Raw genomic sequence first — 24,481 nt, 5'->3', positions numbered from 1 at the left:
TTCATATAGACTCAAATATCTAAAAGTCAATTTCATTTTCTCTTTTTGTTTCATTCGGACCGGCTTTCCTTTTTTACATAGACTAAAATATCTAAACATCAATTCTATTTTTCCTTTGCGTTTCACTTAGACTAAAAAGTCTAAAAGTGAATTTCATTTTTTCTTTTTGTTTCATTAGGACCGGCATTCCTTTTTCATATAGACTAAAATATCTAAAAGTCAATTCTATTTTTCCTTTTCGTTTCACTTGGACCTTCTCTTTTTTTTTGTATTTTTTCCTTTGACTCGGACTAACTCCGAATCTCATTTTGTTCTATTTCTTTTCTTCGTTTCGGACTGAATCCGAATCTCTTTCTGTTGTATTTATATATTTTTTAACTCGGACTAACTCCGAATCTCTCTTTGTCGTTACTCACATGCTCATGTGTGTTGGGTGTGAAAAGTATGGCTTGACAGCATCTACAGCCGGGTGTCCCAAACGCGTCTCAAAACATCCGGACGGATGGCCCGATCAGTGACCGGTTAAAATAAAACCAATCCAGATGGATGCCTCAAACGCTCGGGCTAATGGACACCTCTCATATCATATCTAGATCAAATAAGGGATGCCCGGGCGCATCTGCCACGTCGTACCGGAGCATTATACTGAGCGGATTCATTTATTTCATGTCCATATGCGAGAAAAGAAGATGCGAGTGGGCAATAAGAGGATGATGTTACTCCATACTTTTGATGCCTAACACACACGAGCATGTGTATCGCAGAAAAACACGAGCATGTGAGGAAGAAAAAAATGATTCAGAGTTAGTTGGATTGCAATAAAATAAAGATGATGTTAGTATGTGTGAAAGGGAAAATACTGAGTACCTCCGAGTCGACCCTAACTCACACGACTTTAAAGAAAGGGGAGAAAAGATTTTCGTTGACCCAATTGGAATGAATAAAAATGGGATGATGAAGCAACCACAAGTAAAATTTTCCATTCATATTGGCAACATTGCTCCAACATAGATGTCTTGTCGAATTGGGTGCGAGAGAGGACGACCTATTACAGCTTTTCTATATCATAAAAACTCGGCTCTCTAGTGGGAGTGAAGGGGCGGAGAGAACTACTCCTCGCGGATTCTTTTCTTTTAGATTAGGAAAAAAGACACAAGAGGGAAAAAGGAGGCTGACATCATGATACATCTTCAACTTAACTATAATTTTTGATAGTTTTATGCAATTGTATTATCAATCTTAGATACTTTTTTCTTCATTTTATATTGTTTTTGGTACCTAATCTATTAACCCAGTACCTAGTGGCAGATGTTGTTTTTTGTCAGCTTTCTTTTTGACGGAAAAAGAATACCTACTGGAGTCCAAGCACTACGAAAGATTTTCATAATTTTTCTAGGCTAGAAAAGAGCGTGTAAGCTTTGGGGGAGAATAGACGACAAATGAGGAGATAATAAGGCAACAGGGCGCGCGTCCAGGGGCTAGGGCACGCCATGATGACTTGTCGGCCCCTCGTGGCTCTGTCTAACATAATTCCATTAATATAAATTCCCTAATATTCCAAAACCCTAGAGGGCGATCCGAAATAATTTTTTCGCCGCCGCAAGTCTCTGTTCTTTCGCGATCCCATCTCGAGACTTTTCTGGCGTCTTGCCTAAGAAGGAATCGATCGCGTAGGGCTTGTACATCAACCTTGCTGCCTCTCCAATGATATGTGAGAGTAGTCTATCACACACCTATGGGTCGATAGTGATTAGCTAGATGACTTCTTTTCTCTCTTTGATCTTTAATACCATGTTCTATTCGGAGATCAGGGACGGTCCTAAGTTTTTGCTGGCCCGGGGCGAACACTATAACTCGGGCCCTTTAGTACAAACAACAATATATATAGTAATCAATATATGTTTATATGAGATGTATCAAATATCATTTCATGTGCACTCAAAAGCTATACTCATCTCAAATTACATATGTATATAGAAATTTCATATAACATTTTCGGATGCATCATTATCAATCCCATGTATATGTAAAACATAACTGTCCGGCTGACAAGGACTGAGATCCATCGTGCCTGCATGGTCCTAGGACCAACAAAGACTAGGCGGACGGGCGATCGGCGTAGTCAGGAGGCAAAGGAACGCTAGCTACAAGTGGGTCGTTGGTTGCTGGTTGTAAATTTGGAAGTGAACCTGCTACCAATAGTACAGAACTAGCTTGGTTTTATTTCTGAGGAACTCAACTTGATGATGTACGTGTGAGAATGACATTGCACGCAGGTTACATGGGGGAGTCAAATACTCCTACTTGGTAGTAACAAAACGAACGAAGACCGGATGCAAAAAGGTTCACCAAAGAAAATAACGGATGGAATCCCATGAAAAGTGTCGGATACACACCTCCACATGCTTTCACACGATGCTAGACGCACCAACGGAGACTAGGCGGACGGGCGATCGGTGCAGTCGGGAGGCAGAGGAACCATAGCTACAAGTGGGTCGATGGTTGGTGGTTGAAAAATTTAAAGTTCCATAAGATGAGAGCATCTATTGGTGAACCTGCTACCACTAGTACAGAACTGAGCTTTGTTTTATTTTTTGGGGACCTCAACTTGGTAATGTACGTGTGAGAATTACATTGCACACATGTAACATGGCGAGCCAAATACTTGGTAGTAGCATATGTTGACACACAGATAGTACTCGCTGCATGCCGTAGATGCCAACGGAGAGGTGGCGCGCACGTCACTGCTGGCGGTGAGAAGCGCACGCGTTAAAGCCAGAGGCGCAGAGCAAGTCGGGGCGGCGGTCAGTCAATTCAAAGTTTCAAACCCCCGGAACAGGAGCTGCTTTTGTAAAACGGTGGTACTGGATGGCATGTCCTTCCATGGCAGACACAGGCCCGGACCCCGGAGAGCTCTCTCATGAATTCAATGAAGAGGGGGCAGCCGTACAAAGGCAGAGCATGTACTTCTGCTGCGTGGTCAAGGTATCATCGTAATGGATGGGACTGGGAGAGGCAGCAGGCAGGAGCCAGCCAGACAGGCGAGTAACTCCGGGCGCAGAGCGAGCAAGCGAGCGAGCATCTGAGCCAGAGCATGGCGCCCACGAACTCGCTGCTGTGGAGCCGAGGAAGCAGTGGCGACTGCTGAAGCTGTCCGTCGTGGTGACGGCAGGCACGCATGGATGGAAGGCAGTGGTGGGAGGTAGGGGAGGGAGGGAGGGATGGACGGACCTGGTCGAGCGCGGGCGGCTGCTTCTCGTAGTGGAAGGTGGCGACGAGGATGGCGAGGGCGTGGACGTGGTTGACGGAGACGGCGAACTGGTCCTGCAGCATGCGGGCGCGCTCCTCGCACATGCACACGATGCCCTCCTCGGCCTTGACCAGCGCGTTGTGGCGGAGGCTGCGGTGCAGCACCAGCACCCCGCTCAACGCCAGCGCCACCCCTACCGCCGCGCTCAGCTTCGACTTGGCGCGCCACCCCTTGCCCTCCTCCTTCCCTTCCTCCCCCACCGCCACCGCCGCCGCCGCCTCCCCTCCTCCCACCCCCATCCCCATCCCCGCCCGCCCGCCCAATCAGCTCAGCTCAGCTCACATGCGCCGCGCCGCGCCCCGACCCGGTATTTATTTAGTCCCACACGGCTCGTTTAGCTGGCCACTTCTCGGGTTATATAGCAAGACGATGAGCCATGTATCGCCGACGACGCAAGGCTAGCACTAGCTATGCTTGGTCTGCCGAGGTAAAAAGCGGTCGTGACGTACTTTTGGCTGGGTTTGGCCCAGCAGCCTGTCACCCTAGGTCGCTGTTAACTCGTGCATGTTGGGTACTAGAAGTACGGAGCGACGTCAGTCTTTTTTATACACATATTTCGTTTTCATATAGACTAATGTCAAAAAATAATTGATTTTTCGTCTCTACAGCCGTGCATCCCGAACGCGTGTCAAACACCTGCACCGACGGTCTGATCGGTAATCGGTAAAAAACATACTATCCAAACAGAGGTCTCAAACGATCGGGCTGACCGCTACCTCTCATATTCTTGTTTTAAACACATTTCTTTTTCATATATACTAATGTCAAAAAATCTATTTTATTTTTCCTCTTCATTTCACTCGGACCGACATCGAACCATTTCTTTCCTTTGACTCGGAATAACTCTGAATTTCTTTCTGTTTTATTTATTTCCTTTGATTCAGACTAATTCCGAATCTCTTTTTGTTGTTGCTCATAGGCTCACTGGCGGAGCTGCCCGGTGGGCAAGGTGTGGCACGTGCCATACCTTGATTTGGAGCCAAAAAAATTTAATACTAGTGCTAATCACTGCGTGCCCACGACCAGACCACGGCTCCTCCACTTCTGTCTTCCTCTGCTCTGCTCCTCTCCTTACCCCAGTCCCCAGTGCGCCTCAGTCCTCACCCCACACAAACCCTAGGCGGCGGCGGCTGAACCAGAGGCGGCGGCGCGGGCCAGCAAACGGCGGCCTGCGGCGGCGGCTGCGGCCTGCGGCGGCCGGGGGATAGGGGAGGCCGGGAGAGGCGACGGCTGCGGCTGCGGCCTGCAGCAAACGGCGGCTGCGGCCTGCGGCGGCGGCGGCGGCCTGCAGCAGACGGCGGCTGCGGCCTGCGGCGGCCGGGCGAGGCGACGGCGGCGCAGGGGATAGGGGCGGCCGGGGAAGGCGACGGCCGGGGGAGGCGACGGTGGGGCAGGGGATAGGGGCGGCCGGGGGAGGTGTCACTACTGATGAGTTCGTCCCATGAAACTATTCTATTGTCTATCTTGAAATTGCTAGCCAAGCGTAGAAGACACTCCGACATACCATTGTGAAAACTACGATCGAAAGGATAATGAGACATTTTGAGCACACTCCTTAACAACCTTGCTGTGGAGAGGGTTTTATAGGTGCCGAAGAGCGGGAAATAAATGGCGGGAAAGCGAGGCGGGAACGAAATGGCGGGAAAGCTAGGTGGGAACAAAATGGCGGGAAAGCAAGGCAGGAACAAAAATGCTCTGTTGGTTCTTCGTGGATAACACATATACTACCAATAACTTGAGATTACAGACAAACTAAGATAGACCTTGCCGGAATTAAAATACAACTTGCTGAAATTAAGATACAACGTGCTGACACAACTTGTTGAAATTAAGATACAACTTGCTGAAATTATAATAAATCTACTTGATCGCATCTAAGTCCCCGAGTGTGACGTGAAGTGCACACTCGAAGAAAGTTAATACTTAGGTGATTCTTGATCGCAGCTAAGTCCCCGAGTGCGACGTTTAGTGCACACTCGGAGAAAGTTAATACTTAGGCGATTCTTGATCGCAGCTAAGTCCCCGAGTGCGACGTTTAGTGCACACTCGGAGAAAGTTAATACTTAGGCGATTCTTGATCGCAGCTAAGTCCCCGAGTGCGACGTTTAGTGCACACTCGGAGAAAGTTATTACTTAGGCGATTCTTGATCACAGCTAAGTCTCCGAGTGCGACGTTTAGTGCACACTCGGAGAAAGTTATTACTTAGGCGATTCTTGATCACAACTAAGTCCCCGAGTGCGACGTTTAGTGCCCACTCGGAGAAAGTTATTACTTAAGCGATTCTTGATCGCAGCTAAGTCTCCGAGTCCGACGTTTAGTGCGCACACGGAGAAAGTTAGTACTTAGGCGATTCTTGATCGCAGCTAAGTCCCCGAGTGCTACGTTTAGTGCACACTCGGAGAAAGTTAGAACTTAGGCGATTCTGGATCACAGCTAAGTTTTTTTTGAGACCGGAGTCTGTGATCGTAGAAGAATTATGAATCTGCAAAAGCTCAATCTGCTTTATATTATTTCATCAATACTTGTTCTTTACATTGCTTCAGTCGACGGTCACGTGTAGAAGCGCTTCAGGAGATCTCCGTTCCATGCTCGCGACTCGTCTGTCTCCCTTTCGATGTTGTAGAGTCTGTATGCTCCGTTGTTCAGCACCTTGGAGATGATGAAGGGTCCTTCCCAGGCAGGAGCCAACTTGTGAGGTATTTGCTGATCCACTCGGAGCACCAGGTCGCCTGCTTGGAACGTGCGACTCCTGACGTGGCGTGCATGGAAGCGCCGCAGATCTTGTTGATAAATGGTTGAGCGAGTCAGTGCCATCTCGCGCTCCTCCTCTAGAAGGTCCACTCCATCTTGCCTTGCTTGTTCTGCTTCAGCTTCGGAGAAGAGTTCGACTCGTGGAGCATTGTGAAGCAAGTCACTCGGAAGGACTGCTTTTGCTCCGTAAACGAGGAAGAACGGTTATCGCCCTGTAGATCTGTTCGGGGTTGTGCGAAGACCCCAAAGCACTGAAGGTAGCTCGGTGACCCATGCGCCAGCGGCATGTCCCACCTCTCGCAAGAGTCGGGGCTTCAAACCTTGCAGAATGAGTCCATTCACCCGCTCTGCTTGTCCATTGGATTGAGGATGCGCCACGGAAGCAAAATCCACTCAGATACCTTTGCTTGCACAGAAACCTGTGAATCTGTCTGAGTCAAAGTTTGTCCCGTTGTCCGTGATTATGCTGTGAGGTACACCGAATCTGGAGATGATGTCCCTCACAAACTTGATGGCTGTTAGGGCGTCGAGCTTCTTGATGGGCTTGGCTTCAATCCATTTTGTGAACTTGTCGACTGCCACCAACAGATGTGTGTATCCTCCTTGGCCTGTCCTGAATGGATCGACCGTATCTAATCCCCATACTGCAAACGGCCACACAAGAGGGATTGTCTTCAACGCAGATGTTGGTTTGTGGGACTTGTTGGAGTAGAACTGACAGCCCTCACATCGGTCGACCATATCTTTAGCCATTTCATTTGCCTACAGCCAGAAGAAACCAGCTCTGAATGCTCTTGAAGAGGCGTGATGGCCGCAGGTTCCCGAGTGAATTTCTTCCAAGATTAGCTTCCCCTCCTCTGGGGAGATGCATCATTGAAGAACGCCTGAAACACTTTCCTTGTACAATTGGCCATCAATGACAGTGAACGACTTCGACCTGCGGATTATCTGCCTGGCCTGGACTTCGTCTTCTGGTAATTCCTACCTCAGGATATATGCAATGATCGGCACAGTCCAATCGGGGATGACAGCAAGAATCTCCATGACCAGATCAACCACAGCAGGTACATCGACTTTAGTCGGATCTGCCGAACTCTTTGGTTGTACTGGTTCCTCTGTGAAAAGATCTTCTTTGACTGAGGGAAGGTGGAGGTGCTCGAGGCAGACGTCACTCGGGACTGTTCTCCGAGTGGATCCGAGTTTTGCCAACTCATCAGCTGCTTGGTTCTTCAGTCGCGGAACATGGTGGAGTTCCAGACCTTCAAACTTCTTCTCAAGCTTCCTCACTGCATTGCAGTATGTGGTCATGGTGGGGTTCCTGACGTCCCACTCTTTCATCACTTGATTAACCACCAAATCTGAATCGCCATAGACCATCAGGCGACGGACGCCGAGTGAGATGGCCATACGCAGTCCGTAAAGGAGAGCTTCATACTCTGCCTCATTGTTGGAGGAATCAAAGTGTATCTGCAACACATATTTGAGTTTGTCGCCCTTTGGCGATACGATCACAACGCTAGCGCCGGAGCCATTCAACATCTTGGACCCATCAAAGAACATTGTCCAATGAGCCGAGTAGATGTGGGTCGGTTGTTGTTGTTCTACCCATTCTGCTATGAAGTCAGCCAGGGCTTGAGACTTTATAGCTTTCTTGGCCTCGAACTTGATATCGCAGTACAACATCTCCATTGCCCACTTCGCCACTCGGCCTGATGCGTCCCGATTGTGGAGGATTTCCGACAACAGGGCATCAGAAACAACAGACACCGAGTGGTCTTGGAAATAATGGGCTACCTTCTTCGCAGTCATGTAAATCCCGTAGATAAGTTTTTGATAGTGGGTATACCTCTGCTTGGAAGGAGTCAGGACTTCGAAGACGTAGTACACTGGCCGCTGAACTTTGTATGCTTTGCCTTCTTCTTCTCGTTCGACTGTAAGAACAATGCTGACGACTTGATTTGTAGCCGCGATATACAGAAGAAGGGGCTCTTTACTGAGCGGAGCAGTAAGAACCGGCTGGGTGGAAAGTAGGACTTTGAGGTCGTCGAATGCGACTTAGGCTTCGTCTATCCACTCAAAAGTATCTGATTTCTTCATGAGTCGGTACAGAGGAAGTGCTTTCTCGCCGAGTCGACTGATGAACCTGCTCAAAGCCGCTAGGCAACCTGTGAGCCGTTGAACATCGTGTATTCTGTCCGGCCTCTCCATTCGGGCGATGGTCCCGATCTTTTCGGGGTTGACATCGATCCCTCGTTCGGAAACGAAGAAACCGAGTAACTTTCCGCTGGGAACGTCGGATGAACATTTCGCGGGGTTGAGCTTGATATCGTACCTACGAAGGTTGGTGAATGTTTCTGCCAAGTCAATCAGCAGGTCGAAACCTTTGCGTGACTTGACTACGATATCATCAATATATGCCTCCACATTCCGACCGATCTGGTCGAGGAGGCATTTTTGGATCATGCGCATAAAGGTAGCTCCTGCATTCTTCAAACCGAATGGCATAGTGATGTAGCAGAAGCACCCGAATGGGGTGATGAAGGCTGTTTTTAATTCATCGGGGCCATATAGACGGATCTTATGTAGCCCGAGTAGGCATCAAGAAATGACAAACGCTCGCAACCCGCAGTCGAATCGACAATTTCATCGATGCGGGGGAGCGGAAAATGATCTTTTGGGCAGACCTTATTGAGATGCTTGAAGTCGATGCACATTCGGAGCGACTTGTCTTTCTTGGGCACCATGACAACATTGGCGAGCCACTCGGAGTGGTGAACCTCGCGAATGAAGTTGGCTGCCAGCAGCTTGGCCACCTCTTCCCCGATTGCCTTCCTCTTGTGCACGGCGGACCGGCGCAGGCGTTCTCGGACGGGCCGAGCGGTGGGATCCACATGCAGTCGGTGCTCAGCCAACTCCCTGGGTACACCTGGCATGTCAGAGGGTTTCCATGCAAAGATGTCCGAGTTCTCACGGAGGAATTGGGTGAGCTCGGCTTCCTATTTAGGATCGAGGGTGGTGGAGATGTTCGTTGGGGCAGCAGTGTCGTCCGTCGGGTGGATGCTGACCTTCTTCGTCTCTCCCGTCGACTGGAATGCAGACTCTGAAGCTGGCTTTTTCGAGCGCATCAAGTCAGCGGGGTCGACTGTTTTCTTGTACTCGTCGAGCTCGAGGACGGCCATCTGCTGGTCGGCGATTCTTGATCCCTGCTGCAGACACTCTTCGGCCCGCTGTCGATTGCCCGTGATGGTGATCACACCTTTCGGGCCTGGCATCTTCAGCTTCAGGTATACGTAACACGGACGGGCCATGAAACGCGCATATGCTCTGGAAGTCCACCACTTCGAACATCAGCTTTTTCTTGCGGAAGTTCTTGTCGGAGCCGAAAACGACGTCCAACGCGATCTGGCCGAGTGACTTGGCCTTCCGTCCTGTGACGACTCCATGGAACTGCATGCTGCTCTCGCTGAGTTTGGACATCGGAATGCCCATCCCCTTAAGAGTGTCGGCGTACATGATGTTCAAGCCGCTGCCGCCGTCCATGAGGACTTTGCGCAGTCGGACTCCTTCCACCACCGGGTCGACGACCAGAGCCTGTCTCCCCGGGGTGGGTACGTGTGCTGGATGATCCGACTGGTCAAAGGTGATCGCAGTCTGAGACCATTTGAGGAACTTGGGGTTGGTAGGGGTGGCCATGTTCACCTCCCTGTTCACCAGCTTCAGCCGACTCTTGCTCTCAACGTCAGCAAAAATCATCAGTGTTGCATGGACTTGGGGGAACGGATCCTCCTTATCCTCCTCATCCTGTTCATTGTCCTTTTCACTCGGTTGCCCTTCGCCGAACCCCTAGATCAGGAGGCGGCACTGTCAAGTGGTATGCTTCGGATATATGGGGTTGCCCTCTTCATCCATCTTCGTATGAACCGGACATGGCTGGTCCAGGATGGGATTATTGAACTGCTTCTTCTTGGGGGTAAACTGAGCCTTCCCTTTGCCCTTGAACTTGGCATTGGTCACGGCTGCAGCTTCTGCCTGCGGAGTGGACGGAGCTTTCTGCTTCTGCTTCCGAGTGTTACTCCCATCTCCATCGCTGACTGTCTTGTGCTTCCGCTTCGGATGCGGTCCTCTTCTTTGCCATTTGCATAGCGTGCTGCTATCTCCATCATCTTGCTCATGGAGATGTCACCTGTTCGGCCGAACTTTAGGTACAGATCCCTGTACCGCACGCTGCCTTGAAGGCGCAGACTGCTTGATGCTCTGTGACGTTCTCCACCGTGTGGTAGAGAGTTGTCCAACGCTGAATGAAATCACGCAGGGGCTCATTCTGCTTCTGGACGCAATGCTGGAGCTCCACGAGGCCCGCAGGGCGCTTGCACGTCCCTTCGAAGGTCCTGATGAACACTCGGGCCAGATCTGCCCAAATGTAGATGCCTGAGGGGGCCAACTGGTTCAGCCACGCTCGCGCCGAGTCGTCGAGCATCAGAGGGAGGTGCTTCATGGCGACATGGTCGTCCCCTCCTCCGATCTGGACTGCCACTCGGTAATCATCCAGCCACATTTCTGGCTTGGACTCTCCTGTAAACTTGCTGATTCCCGTCGCCAATCGGAAGTTGGGAGAGATGTTAGCCGAACGGATGGCTCGACTGTAACACTCGGGACCAGACACGATGGTCCTGCTTCCACTCGGACGGTCCATATCGTAACCATCGCGGTGGGCTCGGCCCCTGTCGACCCTTCGCTGGGCGATACGCCCTCTCGCGTCGGGCCTTGGGTCGTAAGTGTCACTGACTGAACGCCGATCATCATGATGTCGGGGCCCGTAGGGCCCACCCCGCGGAGGGGTGCGTGAACGGCGACGATCTTCGGGATTTATGGAACGGCTGCCTCCCCTTTGCCGCTGATGAGAACCAGGGCTGTGAACTGACCGATGCGTATTCGCATGAACAGAACTATTGTCGATCCTATTGTGCGACTCAGAGACAGCCGAATTTTGCTGCTGCGCCGTGTGCAACAGGGCGCGGTTTTGCTCGATCCCCCTGCCAGCCTCTGAATCAGTCGGCTGAAGGGAATCGGCTATCTTGGCAGCCGCAGCCAAGTTGAGGAGGGGTGTGCGGAACAACTCCACGTTGCTCCGCCGAGTGTGCCGACTGGCAGAACGACGAGGTGGGCGACGCGCGCCAGACGTTTCGCCGACTTCATGCTCGTTCCGACCAGCTTGACGGGGATCTTCATGGGAGTTGGCCATGTGTACTTCTGCTGCAGGCCCGCGACCCGCGTACTCGGAAGGAAACTCAGTCGGAACCGAGTCCGAGTGCTGGGACGGCGGGGCAACCACAACCGACTCTAGAACCGCCACTTGTGAAGACTCGTTCTGGCGCGCCTGGGCGTGTTGCACCCAACGCTGGAGCCGTGGACGGTGGGACCGCTTGTTGCGGCGCGTGACGGCGGTGTAGGTCGACACCGGAGCCGACTGCTGGAGAAGAAGAATGCCGTGGGCGCCGGCACGGAAGTGCGTAGCCCCACGGCGGGGAAGCGCCTCGACGTCGAGTGGGGCGTCCCGAAGCCACGCCGAATCGTCGATGATGAAGGAGAGAGCGCCGAAGAAGATCTGGTGACCTATGCTCGAATCTCCACCGGACGACATGATGAAACGAAGTAGTCGCAAACTCGCCGGAAGTCGCTTGGACGCCTGCCCCAAGGTGGGCGCCAACTGTCGTGGGTATAAGTCTGACAGTAGATGTGTAGGGTACGAAAAGGATGGCAGAGCCTTAGCTACGACGAGGTTGTATGAGTTCAGGCCCCTCCGCGGTGGAGGTAATAGCCCTACGTCTCAGTGCTCTGGGAGCTTGTTGTCGAGTGGAATATGGAATACAATGAGTTGCTAACCCCTGCACCAGTGGGGGAGGGTGGCTTATATAGAGTGCGCTGCCCTCCACAACGGTTCGGTGCACAGGGGTGGAGTAATGGCGATTAAATGCCTACGTTACAGGTAACGTACATTTTAAATGCTAATAAAGGCGCATGGAAACGTATGACCGTTTCCCCCAGGGGAGTTACGATGCACATAGTGGAATTCAGTCGGTTAGTTTGATATACTCCGAATGCTCGTCTCCGACTGGATGGTCGAAGATCTGTTACCGACTGGATGATGGGAACTTCTTAGTTAAGTCGGAACTGACTAAGGGCCTTGTCCGTTATGAAGGGTAGTCCTTGGGTAGGACCTACAGGGCATGCCTATGACCCTACCCTAGGATTATAACCCCATCAATACCAATCCTTGTCGTTTCTCACTGTCAAATAATAAACAATATATCTCAAGGGTTATTACATATCAATTGTGACTCTAACCACCACGAAATAAATCGGCACAACTGTTGCTTCTTATCAATTTGCTAGGCGATCGAAAGACCCCAAGTATCATTCCTCAAATTGTAAGGAGAGAAGAATAACCACCCTTGCCCAAATATGAAGTTTATTGAATCTGAGTTATGATGGGCTCATGGATTCTTCAAATTTCTCTAGGATCGATCTGTGCTTGCTCACGTGCCATGGCGATATAGTGTTGGGTTTCGAATTCATCCGAAAACATGCTCTCTCCGTGCAGACGAAAAACAAGACATCTAGGGTTTCCTTGAGCCGGGAGGAGCGCACATAAAATTGTCTGTATATGGAACGGATTACGATACAAGATCTTTCTTTCCTTCAACCAATTATGTTTTGCCCCGACCTGGACGTCGTCGATCAACAAGGGAGTTGCCTCCTCCTGGTAATGTCCAGCTTCCCATTGCCTCCTCCAACTTTGCTATCGCCGAGATGGACGAGCCAGCGTTCTCCGTGCCAATGTGAGAGGAGGACCGAGCCATCCCTTCCCCGTTGATCGGACGCGCCCCTTGTCGACATCAGCGAGAACCGATGAGTCCCCTCGAAACCCTAATCGCCCTAGTCGCCGTCGGAGGTACCAGCGAAAGAAAGGCCCCAACCATGTTTGAACATAATTGGAAGTATACTTTTGAGCACTCTTTTTGCAATTCGGTTCTTTTTGTACATTATTAGAGTTAGATATTGGGCCAAATTTCCAAGTAAATTAAAGAGGGAAAAGAAAAACTTAACCACAAACACACACTTGTCACCCCCTCCTCATCGCCCACGAGGAACACCTTCTGCCCACACGGCGCCGCGGCTCACCCACGGCGACCAGCGCGGCTCACCGGTGGCTGGTCGCCGTAGACCGCCCCAGCCCCCGCCACCGCGCCCTCCACCCTCGACGCGGCTCGCCCACGAGGACCAGCGCGGCTGCTCCCCCCTCATCGACCACGGCCGCCGCGACGACCAGATGGGAGAAGCTCCATGCCGGCGTGGTGGTGCGCCACCGAGCCACCCCCCACACGCCCTGCACCTTGAATCTAGCCGAGGGAGCTGCGTCTCCAGCCAAGACTACCACTGTAATTTTTTGATGCTCTTCCTCCCAGCACTGAATTTTTGTGCTTCCCTGTCTCCCCCTTGATCCTCGACTACCAATTTGACGATTTGCAGGATCGATTCACCTCCGGCGAGAAGCCAGGAAGCAGCAGGGGAGCACCACCCACCACGCAGCAGCAGCAGCTCCTTCATCCATGGCGCGGAATTGAATTTCCATTTCTGACTAGGCTTTCCATAAACCACCATTCCCATTGTTTGTTTGGTTCTAGGGATTAGTCGGGCTGAATTTCAATAAGCCAGTACTCCAATTTCAAATGTACCTTTCTCTTACATAGCATTGTTTCTACTGATGGCATGTAACAGGTCACCTAAAATTGGACCCCCAACTTCATCTGTTAGGGTACCTAGGAATTTCTACCCACTAGTCAAGACTACAAGTGCAGTAAGTCCAACTTCATCTGCTAGGGTACCTAAGAATTTTCCTCCAGGAGTAAAGACTACAGGTGAAGTAAGAACTACAAGAAAGTAGGCTCTGCTGCTTGCATTGTACATTTGTTTCTCCTCGAGTTCAATGCATTTTATTGCTCTACATATGTTCTTGCTGCAGGGACCATGGTTTGCACAAGTGAGTGGTATTTTGCAAGAGGGCTCAGATGTCGGCTATTATGTTGGGGGAAAGGATTACTTCTTGCCGTTTATTTACACACCTTCTCTTATCGGGCATTACAAATATTGTTGTTGTTAATACTGTTGTCGACTAACATTCTAGAGGTTGCTACATAAAGGAACTTGGAATCAATTATCATTGCTGCAATACAGTGATAAAATTGCTATCACTCCCGTTAGATACATACTAATAAAACAACTCAATCAACTAGTCAGCCTGGAACCTTAGTCTACTGAACCTGACCAAGAATTTTGTTATGCTGTGCGAACAGGTTAGTCCTTCACAGTTCGAAGGTCATGCTATCCGAGCTGCTCGAAGCAAACAGTGAGTTTGTAGTCTTGTAATGTATTCTGTTAGGGCCCTGTTCAAACTATTATTCGCTCTGCTAACACTATTGCAGTTACCACAACATATACATGCCCAATGACATTCTTTCATGATTTGTCCGAATTGAGTCATCATGGTGTTTCTTACCAGCTGTGGAAATCTCATTTTGATACACTGACAAGTGTGTGTTGCTATTTGTTCAGTTTGGGGGGGGGGGGGGGGGGAATGTGACATTGGATGCCTGAAGGAACATGGATGTGCTGCGCCGTGTTGCGTGTGGGGTAGGGTAAAGTTTTTTTCTTCACCCGTTTCATTTGGCAAAAGAAAACAATAACATTCTGAGCAAACTGCCGGTTAATTGTGTTGTAGATGCAGCAAGATGGTGGTTCCTGTGATCCTCTTCCGTGTCATGGGCAGTGAAGCCGGCGGGCTACCCTTGGTCGCCATGAGCAGGGATAACCAAGGCTTGGTAAGTCGACAGTACATTTAGAGACTACCAGTATCTGTGCATTATATGTAGGGCATTCGAGTTTTTGACTTGCTTCGGCAAGACCAGGACCACCCCTGTTGCTCCCAACTTGAATGCAGATTGTGCAGCACAGTTACAAAGTCAGGGGGCAGGCATGATCAGCCCAGATAGAAAGGGGGTACAGACGCTTAGCTTTATTAGACCCAAATTGTGCAAGAACTTGTGCGACAGTATTACATTCTTGGGGCGGCGGCAGAACTGAAACTTGTGAGGCGGCATCTCAAGCAGCTTCAATAGCACCTGTTACGGGTCCCAGCATTCATCACAAAGCTTAAGCCTAACATGCTCAGCGTCTACTTTATTTTGGCCTGACTTTGTTCCAAGTCCCGAATGGTGATTGTCATGGAAGCCCCAAAGTCGGAAGCATCGCAAGGCTGTTCAGTGGTGATCCGGCCATGGGTCGTTCCAGTGAAGCCACCAAATCCAGCGCTCTTCCGAATCGTTCCAGGTCCGCGATACCGAGCCGACCAAGAAGTTTGGTGAGGCAGACCATCTGACAGTTGCTCCCCCCAACCAAACACACCCTTGGCAGTGTCTGCTGACTTCAGTTTGGGAAACAGGGGACGCTTGCTGACCCGATTGTTCCAATTCGTCTGTTTGGTTCTAGGGATTATTCGGTCAATCCGGGTCAGAATTTCGCAAGGAACGAGCGGAATTACGAGAATTCCATAGCAAGGTGATGATCTATTCGGTGTCTTCCATGTGAAAGTGTTTGATTTCTCATGGGATTTGAAGTTGCACGCTTGTTTCCCTGAGATGGGAATGGGATAGTTCTGAACTGAACCATAGTTAACTTGAGACAGAGTCGTGCCTGTCCCGTGTTCCCGCTCCCCTCTTCCTTCCTGCAGGCGCAACCGCAACCGGCCCCTTCCTTCAAATATCCCCCCGCCGCCCAAAACCAGAGCGGAGCAGAGCAACCAACCCAACCCAAAACAACCCGGCCCGATCAAAGATGGAGGAAAGCCAAGAAGAGAGACAGGCGTCTGCCGCCGCCGGCGCCGCCGCTCCAGCCCGCCTGCCCCTGCCTCCTCCAGGGCCGCTGCCTCCTCCGGCGATGGACGACGGCCACCTCGTGCTCCTCGGGGTGCTCCGCGTCCGGGCGAGGGGCCACCCCGCGTGGATGCTGCCCCCGCTACATCAACCTGGGCGTGGATGTCTATCGATTCCACCCGCAAGACCTCGTGGAGACTTACCCCCCTGCGACCGCGGCGGACGACCGTCTTCTTCATAAACATCGTCCACTCCACGACGGCGACTGACCACCGAAGCAGGAGAAGCGTCCCCGGGGGGATCTGGACATCTGATCGAGCCCCCGTTCCCCTCATATCCGGCTCCATTCAAGGTTATCGACATGCCTTCTCGTTCAAGGTGAGCGGCCCCCATGGCCATGGGAAGAGGCTTCGCCTGGGATACCTAATGCAATAACTCACCCTGCCATGGGACGAGGGAGCCATGGAAGGAGGTGATGAGTTGGTCCTATCCAAGGTCTATCCAACTCTGCACGGAGACATGATCGGGTCCGACCTCGCCAGTACAAGCAACAAGATGAGGAAGATCGGGGCCGGCTCCCCTGCGCAGGAGGCCGTCACACCCGCTGCCTCCTCCAATGCCTGTTTCTCCTCGGCGCCCGCGCTCCGGCTGGGGAGCTCCAGTCCGGCGGCTCACCGGGCCCCCTCCCCTGCGCCTCCTCTCCGCTTGGTCCCTGCTCCGACCTCTTCCGACCTCCTCTCGGTCAGGTCCCTGCTCCGACCTCCTCTCGGTCAGGTCCCTGCTCTGACCTCCTCCGCGCCTCGTCTCGGCCAGGTCCCTGCTCCGACCTCCTCCGCACCTCCTCTCGGCCAGGTCCCTGCTCCGACCTCTTCGAGCCACGGCACACGGATCGTCTGTTCGGTTTAGTCCCACATCGGTTATGGGAGGAGACATAACACGATTTTTTAATGTAGTCGACGATCCATGCTATTGTTTACTGAGGTTGTTTTGCTCAGGAGATGTTGTAGTATATGATTCGCTTGTATGTTGCTGCAACAGGTTGCAATAAAGATCCTCAACCCGGGATGGCAAGGGAGCAGAGAGTTCTGCACAGAAGTTATGGTGTTGAGCAAGATGAATCACCCGAATCTTGTCAAGCTTGTTGGCTTCTGCGCTGATGATGATCGGAGGCTTTTAGTGTATGAATTCATGCCTCTGGGTTCCCTGGAAACTCACCTTTTCGGTACGGTACTGAACTACCATGTGTGTAATAGTTCCCTACTTCATTACACTGTTGCCGAATAATCAGAAGCTTGTTTAACCAGAATTAGGTTTTGTTTTTCTTATCTTCCCAGATCTTCCCCCTGATAAGAAGCCTCTTGACTGGAATACAAGGATGAAGATACTTGCTGGGGCAGCTCAAGGCCTGAAGCATTTGCATGTTAACTGCAACCCTCCTGTCATAAACTGTGGAGTGAAATGCGCGAATATTTTGCTTGGCGAGGGATATCATCCAAAACTTTCAGATTTTTTTGTTCCAAGCAGAGTGGTGGGTACACCTGGGTATTGTGCGCCAGAGTATCTTGAGAGCGGTCAGTTGACTACCAAGTCAGATGTTTACAGCTTTGGTGTTGTTATACTGGAGGTTATCACAGGAAGAAAGGCTTACCCTTATTCAATGGGTCAGAATCGAATGGGAGCTGAGCTTACTCTTGTTCAATGGGTAAGCATCACTTCCTGCGTTTTATTTTTCTTTTGAAGAACTAGTCCTTGCTTCTCCCCAATGCTATAAGTCTGTAGCAAGGGGACGTTGTGGTGATTTCTGATCTCAATTTGCTTCTGAAAACTGGCAAGCAGAAGCATCATAAGCTTAAGTTTTACTTACTCTATCAGTAGTTTTTAACCATTTGATTAGCACAGATTCGTGCATATCTTCTTTTATTACATTGGGTCAACAGAAAGGGAAAACTGTATGCGATGAAGATTAATTTTTGTGACTTTTGTTAATGTATAATTTCAGGCCGCCAACTTGATCGCCAGAAAGGATTTTGGAACGTTGGTAGATCAAATGCTTACAAATCAATACAGCATCACAGAATTGTGCAGGGCCCTCACCATTGCTCGCATGTGCCTCAAAAGAACTGCCAGCGAGAGACCTGAGATGGTGGATGTAGCTGCCGCACTCGCCTACATCTCGACTTAATGAAGAACGCGCTCAGCAGCTCAAGATTCACCAGCCCGGGAAAGATGTAATAGATACTTGTTAATCTTAGCTTCCTCCTCTTGCTGACATGCTGCTGCTGTAGCGTGTAGATGTGATATGCTGCCGTATATTGACATGCCTACTCTGCCTTAAAGTGTTCAATGTTTTGTGTACATGTTGCTTACATATTTTGGTTCAGCCTCTTTACTTTTTCTTTCTTTCTAAAACAAAACATCTGAACAACCCAATAGGATACAAAGTACAGTTTCAGCACTACTTCTGGACGACACAATAACTGGTTTGGATATCAAGATCCTTGCTGGCACAGACGATTTACTACCTGATTCCACAGGAGTTTAGCCCTGGTTAGACGATTCAGTGGGATTTGACTTTCCCTGATAAAAGTAATTCAAAATGAATGAAACAACATTACCTTAGCTTTTTTTTTAATCATCTTTCTAGCTAGAAGAACCAGTCTTCAACAATGAAGTGTTTGTCCAGAGAAATATGTCTAGAAGAACTTACAACATCTACAACCGAACCCCTCAAACCCTCCTCAAACGTTCGGGCAGGCCGCTCGGTCAAAAAAATTCGAGGATTGGCCATCAGAAATGCTGAGTAGACAACCCGACGAGCTGTGGGGATTATTTGGCCGCCACCACGGTGCAGTGGTTCTGGAGCGATATTTGCATTTAGGATCTTGAACTTCACATTCCTAATTGGTTCATCACACAAGGGGCCTTCTCTAGCACCCCACTGAAACCTGAGGTTAGGGCAGTAAATAAAATGGTTAAGGAACTCACAAATATTCTGAAGGAAATTTGAATTAACAGAACAGAGTGCCTACCCTTGAACAATTGAATCTTTAACTGCATTTAGCAAGTTCTTATCCACCTCAACCGAAAGAGAGTCATCCAGTAGAATGTTAGGACCCTGTATGTCAAAGTAAGATATGTTCAATCCACAAAATGGAAATACAATATGAATGAAACGAACTGATGGTCTGGTGGAAAGTTTGTGGCACGTGACCAACTCAACATCAACATGAAACATTTGATCGGTGGGCTGGAGGGACTCATACAACTCTAACAACAGATGGGAGAACCCAACCAATAAGATTAAATTTGATACACGCCTACACAATGACACGTGCGTTGCCACGGGCTATGAATATATTTTTTGTCGGTTTCATGTAAAATTATAATGCATGTATAAATTTCAAATGTATAGAAATGGCAGCATGTAACAATGGAGAAGCAATTAATCCACTTCACTTATGATGTAAGTTTATAAAAAATCTAATAGAACAATGTGTATATAGAAAGAAATGATCAAAATAGTTATCTATTACTCCCTCCGTAAACTAATATAAGAGCATTTAGAACACTATTTTAGTAATCTACATGCTCTTATATTAGTTGACAGAGGGAGTACAAACCAAGATATATTTGATGAATTTAAGATATTTATTTTATTCCATATATATATATATATATATATATATATATATATATATATATATATAGTGCGAAGAATGTGGTCTTCATCTTCATTTGCATCATGCAATGTGAGTCACACCATGATCTTAGTGAGCTATAAATTGTAGGTACCTATAGTTCACTTGGTCGGTACTTTCTCGAAAAATGACTTGTTAGGTTATGTGACATTTATGTCACCACATAGCAGTTGCTCTTCTGTTCTTTTCTTGAAGGAAAAAAACCAATCACTCCTCTCACTCACATACTACACAACCTCCTCCTCCTCCTCCTCCATAGCGAGCAAGCCACCAGCTGTCGCCGCACCTCATCTCCCCGCCATGACTTCGTCGTCATCATCTATCCCTGGCACCTCCCCATGCGTTACACAGAACCATGTTAGCCTTCTTGGATTTTCTCCAAAATCTGCATGTGCACCTTCAAATATTTATTGCATCATTACACCCTCTTAATGAAGCCAATATATAGCAGCGAGCCAGCGACAAGTGACGGTTTCTATTGAACACGCCAAGGGGCAACGAACAATCGAAAGAAACAAAATATGGGTAAATAATTCTCCCATCAAAGCGGATATCCAGTAAAAATCAGGAGAATGATATAGTATAATCAACTTCCTTCATAAAATCAGTCAACACTTCGTACTCTCAATCCAATATGATTCATCATTTGCACATGTTAATATATCTGAATCATACAACAAATAATGCACACAAATTATCATATCCGTGCAATTAGGCAGAAGAGAGAAAAATAAAACATGTACCTCTTTAGATGTGCCTTCTCCGTATAATCATCTCAATCCGAGTCCAAGACCCTCTCTCTTGTGATATGAATCCCAGAGTACCTCTGAACTGGACAACAACAATTGCTTGCAAAGTAGCGTGGGCCATCTTTTGTGGAGATACAACTATAGCATAAACAACACATGGACAAACTCTAGCCTACCAATAATATCGTGACACATGAATCAGAAATTAAAAATGTGAGGATACAAGGAGGAAGATGGTTGAGACACAAGCACCTACACCTGCATGACACGTCTCAAGAGCTTAAGGAAGAGGAGGGATCGTAGGAGAGAAGAGAGGACGCCAGATCCTTGCTCCTGCTCCTCGATAAATGGCCTGGCAACACCCCTGCAGCCGACAGCTTCATCCATGAGACAAAGGAAGGAATCATGGAGCTAAAGCTTCACTAATCAAAAGAGGGGGCAACAAGAAGGAAGGAGGAGAAACCTGCGTGCGTGACGGTTGTACAGAGGTATCTCTGCTCTAGCACGGTGTGAAAGACGACGAGCCAGCGGCACTCTTTCCAATGATCCTGCCCCGTCCGCCGTCGGACCTCCTCTCCTCTCCATGCTTCTCTCTCTCCCTCTCATCTTCTCTCTCCTGCATATCAAATCGAGCGGCACCGGTGTTGCTCTTTGCCTGCAAGCCGTCGCCACCGCTGAAGAGAAAAGTGGGCGCTCCGCCACCGCCGGAGAGAAAAGTGGGCGCTCCTTCTGGCGACTCTCTCTCATCTGCTGCCACACCTCCTCTCGTCTTTCCTCTCTCTTGCTCCTTCTGTTAGGTTGATCTCTTCCGCGTGGGCCCAACGGCCCACCGGGCCCTTGATCTATGCGCCCTGATCGGGGGCGTCCAACCCGTTATGGTTGGTGGGCCCCTGTGACCTGCGCTATAAATAAAGTGGTGGGGGCCGGGGCGCACGGTACGAGGTTCACCGCGCCGCCAGACTCCTCACCGAAATCCCCTTTCGATCTAGGGTTAGCGCAGTGCTCACGGGAAGCACCACCCACGACCACACCTCTTCCCTCACGCCACCGACGACTACACCGGCACCGATGGCCGGAGCAGGGAGTTCCTCGGGCTCGGGATTAGGTGGGTAAAAGATTTCACCGGATCTATCTATGCCTAGTCGATCTACGGCTTTAACATTGGTATCATGAGCCGCTAGGCAAGGATTCATTCGGTTAAAGAAAAGCAAATCTCTTCCCCCCCCCCCCCCCCCCACATGAACCCTAGATGGGCAAGTACCGAAGACGGCCTAGAGCCTCGTCGGAAAAGAAGCGCCGCCGCAAGGCCGCGCCTGTTCCTCTCGATCCCCACACGCATCGACAAGCCGAGGTGTGGGGAAGAAGAACCTACCTCCTCGGAGGCAAAGTACGGATCTAGATCTAAAAGAAAAAAACCAAGAAAAGTATACGGATCCGATCCGCAAAAGGCAAGAAAAAAAAACGGGGGGAAAGGAACATGCAAAGAAAAGAAAGATTCGCCCTGCGGATCCAATGACAACGAGGCACCACGGCCAACCCACTCGACGGCAACGCGCTCCCGCAAGGGAATGCGCCACCGGCGAAAGGGGAGGCCACGGCGCCATGATTCTGTCTCTCTTGAGATCGAAAAGAACGACAGTGTAGTTGGCACTCCAACAACCCCCTTGACGGCGGCGCACTCTCCCTCGGGAGAGGGCGCGCACCGGCAAGAGGAGCGGAGGAGGCCGCCGCTGCGCGAAGGAAGAAGGGTCCCTCGGTGGGGCATGGCTGCCACCACAAAAGGAGTGGTAGAAGGCACGCACGGCGCGGGACCTTCGGTCGCCGTTGCCGGCAGCCATCCCCAGGGCCCTCCGACGAGGGCGGCGAGATCCAAGGCTCCGGCGGGGCAGGGAGCCACCGCGGGTGCTGCTCGCACAAAGGAACAAAAAGAGAGTCCGACGGCCTCCTCCTCGTCGGGGCAGACAGCGCGCGGTGCGGGCCGGCGGCCACCCACACAAGAGGAGCCGTCGGGCAGAGGGAGGAGAGCGGCGCTGTGTGGGGAGGAAATGAAAATTAGGGTTTTCCCCAGCCGGCTCGCCCCTTATATTCCACCGAATCGCGCGGGCAACCGTCGGATCCCATCCGACGGCCCCGGATGAAACCCTAGGTGCGGCTCGGGCCGGCGGGAGTTTGAGGCCGAGGCCAGCCCACCACGGGCGGAGCTCTTGGGCCGAAGGGACGCGCGCTAGCCTTAGGAGCTGCGGGCCGCCACGCAACAGAGAGCGCCGGCCCAGGCCGAGGCCACAGGCCGGCCTGCCGGCCATTTATCGTTTTTAAAGTATTCTCAGTTTGTGTCTTAATAGGCAGATTTAAAAAGGTTTTTTCTAGGAATTTTTTCCTACGATAACATGTTTAGAAAAATAGAAAGTAAAAATGTTCAAAGTTTCTCTGAATATTTACAGAATTGTTATATAATTTTTCTGTAAAGAAAAGTAGAAAGTATTTTGCGAACAAAATAGCTTTCTCAGAAAAGGAATAGTTCATGAATTTTATAAAAGCATTAATAAAGTTCATGAATTTTACTTTAAATGTCAGAATTATTTGCCGTAAAGTTAAGAGGCACATGAAATTTTATTTCACATTTTCCGCTGCTAAAAGCAATATGGAATATGATCATGTTGTTATTCTGACCGACGTTGTTTAATCACACGGTCATATTGCATATTGCAATATGATGCATTTATTTCTATCATTTGCCCAACGGTAATGTAGATTAATATGCATAGGCAATTATATGATTATGTTAACTAACATTATTTAATGCATATGATTCTCGTACTGACTTTGCTTATTTGGTGATTTCAGGAGGTTTCCATCTGATGAGTTGCCTCAAGGAAATTCCGACACTCAGGGGGGGCAACTACTCTGAGTGGAGGAAGAAGGTGGACATGGCCCTCTGCATTGCAGAGGTGGACTGGGTTCGGGAGGAACCATAGCCAACTGCACCTGCAGACCCAGTCAGAGAGGCTGATGAGGATGATGAGAGCTGGGACAAAAAGAAAGGAAATTATGAAAAAGAGGTGATGTCCCACTCCATCAGCAACAGGCTATAGTTAAATGCCAACAAGAAATGTTTGGAGTTTATAAAGAACACCATTGAGACCACTATCGTGGGATCAATTGCTGATTGCCCTACGTCAAAGAAATGCTGAACAAGATAAAGAGTCAGTTTACTGGCTCTTCTAAGACGTATGCCACCCAGTTGATCAAACAACTGGTGACAGAGAGCTACCATGATGGTGGCCATGGCATAAGGGAGCACATCCTTAGGATGAGCCACACGGCGGCTAAGCTCAAACCTATGGATGCGGATCTGGAGATAAAACCAGCTCTCCTTGTCCACCTGGTGATGGCTTCTTTGCCTAAGGAGTTCGAGACCTTTGTTGTCAACTACAACATGCAGCCCGAGACTTGGGACATAGAAAAGGTCATCACAATGTGCACTCAGGAGGAGGAGAGGATTAAGGCCTCACATGATGGCTCTCTTAACTATGTGAAGGAAAAGAAGAAGGGCTTTCCACCCAACAAAGCTTCTCCCTCCAAGCCACAGGGCAATGGCAATGGCAAAGCTCCTGTCCGTTATCAGCATAGGCACATTCCAGTGGACAGGGAAACTTGCGTCCACTGTAAGGAGAAAGGGCACTACAAGACGCATTGCCCTGTTTTTTTAAAGACCTTCATGGCTAAGAGAGGTAAAGATATAGTTTCTTTTGTAAATGAATCCTTGTATACAAAGTTTATGAAATCTACTTGGTGGATTGACTCAGGAGCAACTGTTCATGTTGCAAATTCTTTACAGGGATTCAGTTCGACGATAACTTTGCCAAGAAATTCAAGAGGAATTGAAGTTGCGAACGGTGTCCAAGCCGAAGTTGAAGCTGTGGGTGACGTCTCCTTGGAGCTAGCCGGTGGTTTCAAACTTCTGCTTAGGGATGTGCTTTTCGTACCTTCATGTAATAGGAACTTAATAAGTGTTTCCTGTTTAGACAAAGACAATTATCAAT

The 24,481-nt window shown here is 49.6% G+C and overlaps 1 protein-coding gene and 1 pseudogene across 1 annotated transcript; both read left to right on the top strand.

Annotated features, from left to right (window-relative positions):
• Positions 1–13,208: 13,208 nt before the first annotated feature.
• LOC123396471 (receptor-like cytoplasmic kinase 185) lies at positions 13,209–18,346 on the top strand. Its single transcript, XM_045091400.1, has 8 exons — positions 13,209–13,501; positions 13,593–14,003; positions 14,086–14,469; positions 14,676–14,758; positions 14,842–14,941; positions 17,030–17,213; positions 17,326–17,693; positions 17,991–18,346. Exons 4-8 carry the CDS (start codon positions 14,724–14,726, stop codon positions 18,171–18,173), a joined length of 870 nt encoding a protein of 289 aa, XP_044947335.1. The 5' UTR covers positions 13,209–13,501; positions 13,593–14,003; positions 14,086–14,469; positions 14,676–14,723; the 3' UTR covers positions 18,174–18,346.
• On the top strand, positions 15,919–17,023 carry LOC123396470 (annotated as a pseudogene).
• Positions 18,347–24,481: the final 6,135 nt, after the last annotated feature.

The sequence above is a fragment of the Hordeum vulgare genome, chromosome 5H (genome assembly GCF_904849725.1).
Source record: "Hordeum vulgare subsp. vulgare chromosome 5H, MorexV3_pseudomolecules_assembly, whole genome shotgun sequence".
NCBI classification, from domain to species: domain Eukaryota; kingdom Viridiplantae; phylum Streptophyta; class Magnoliopsida; order Poales; family Poaceae; genus Hordeum; species Hordeum vulgare.
The sequence above is the reverse complement of the archived record's forward strand: the minus strand, read 5'-3'. Positions and strand labels throughout refer to the sequence as shown.

Excerpts from the sequence above, each read along its gene's own strand:
- LOC123396471 (XM_045091400.1), top strand. The coding sequence starts at position 14,724 with ATGGATGTGCTGCGCCGTGTTGCGTGTGGGGTAGG. Across the intron at positions 17,214-17,325 it reads CCTGGAAACTCACCTTTTCG|ATCTTCCCCCTGATAAGAAG; the intron begins GTACGGTACTGA and ends TTATCTTCCCAG. Across the intron at positions 17,694-17,990 it reads AGCTTACTCTTGTTCAATGG|GCCGCCAACTTGATCGCCAG; the intron begins GTAAGCATCACT and ends GTATAATTTCAG.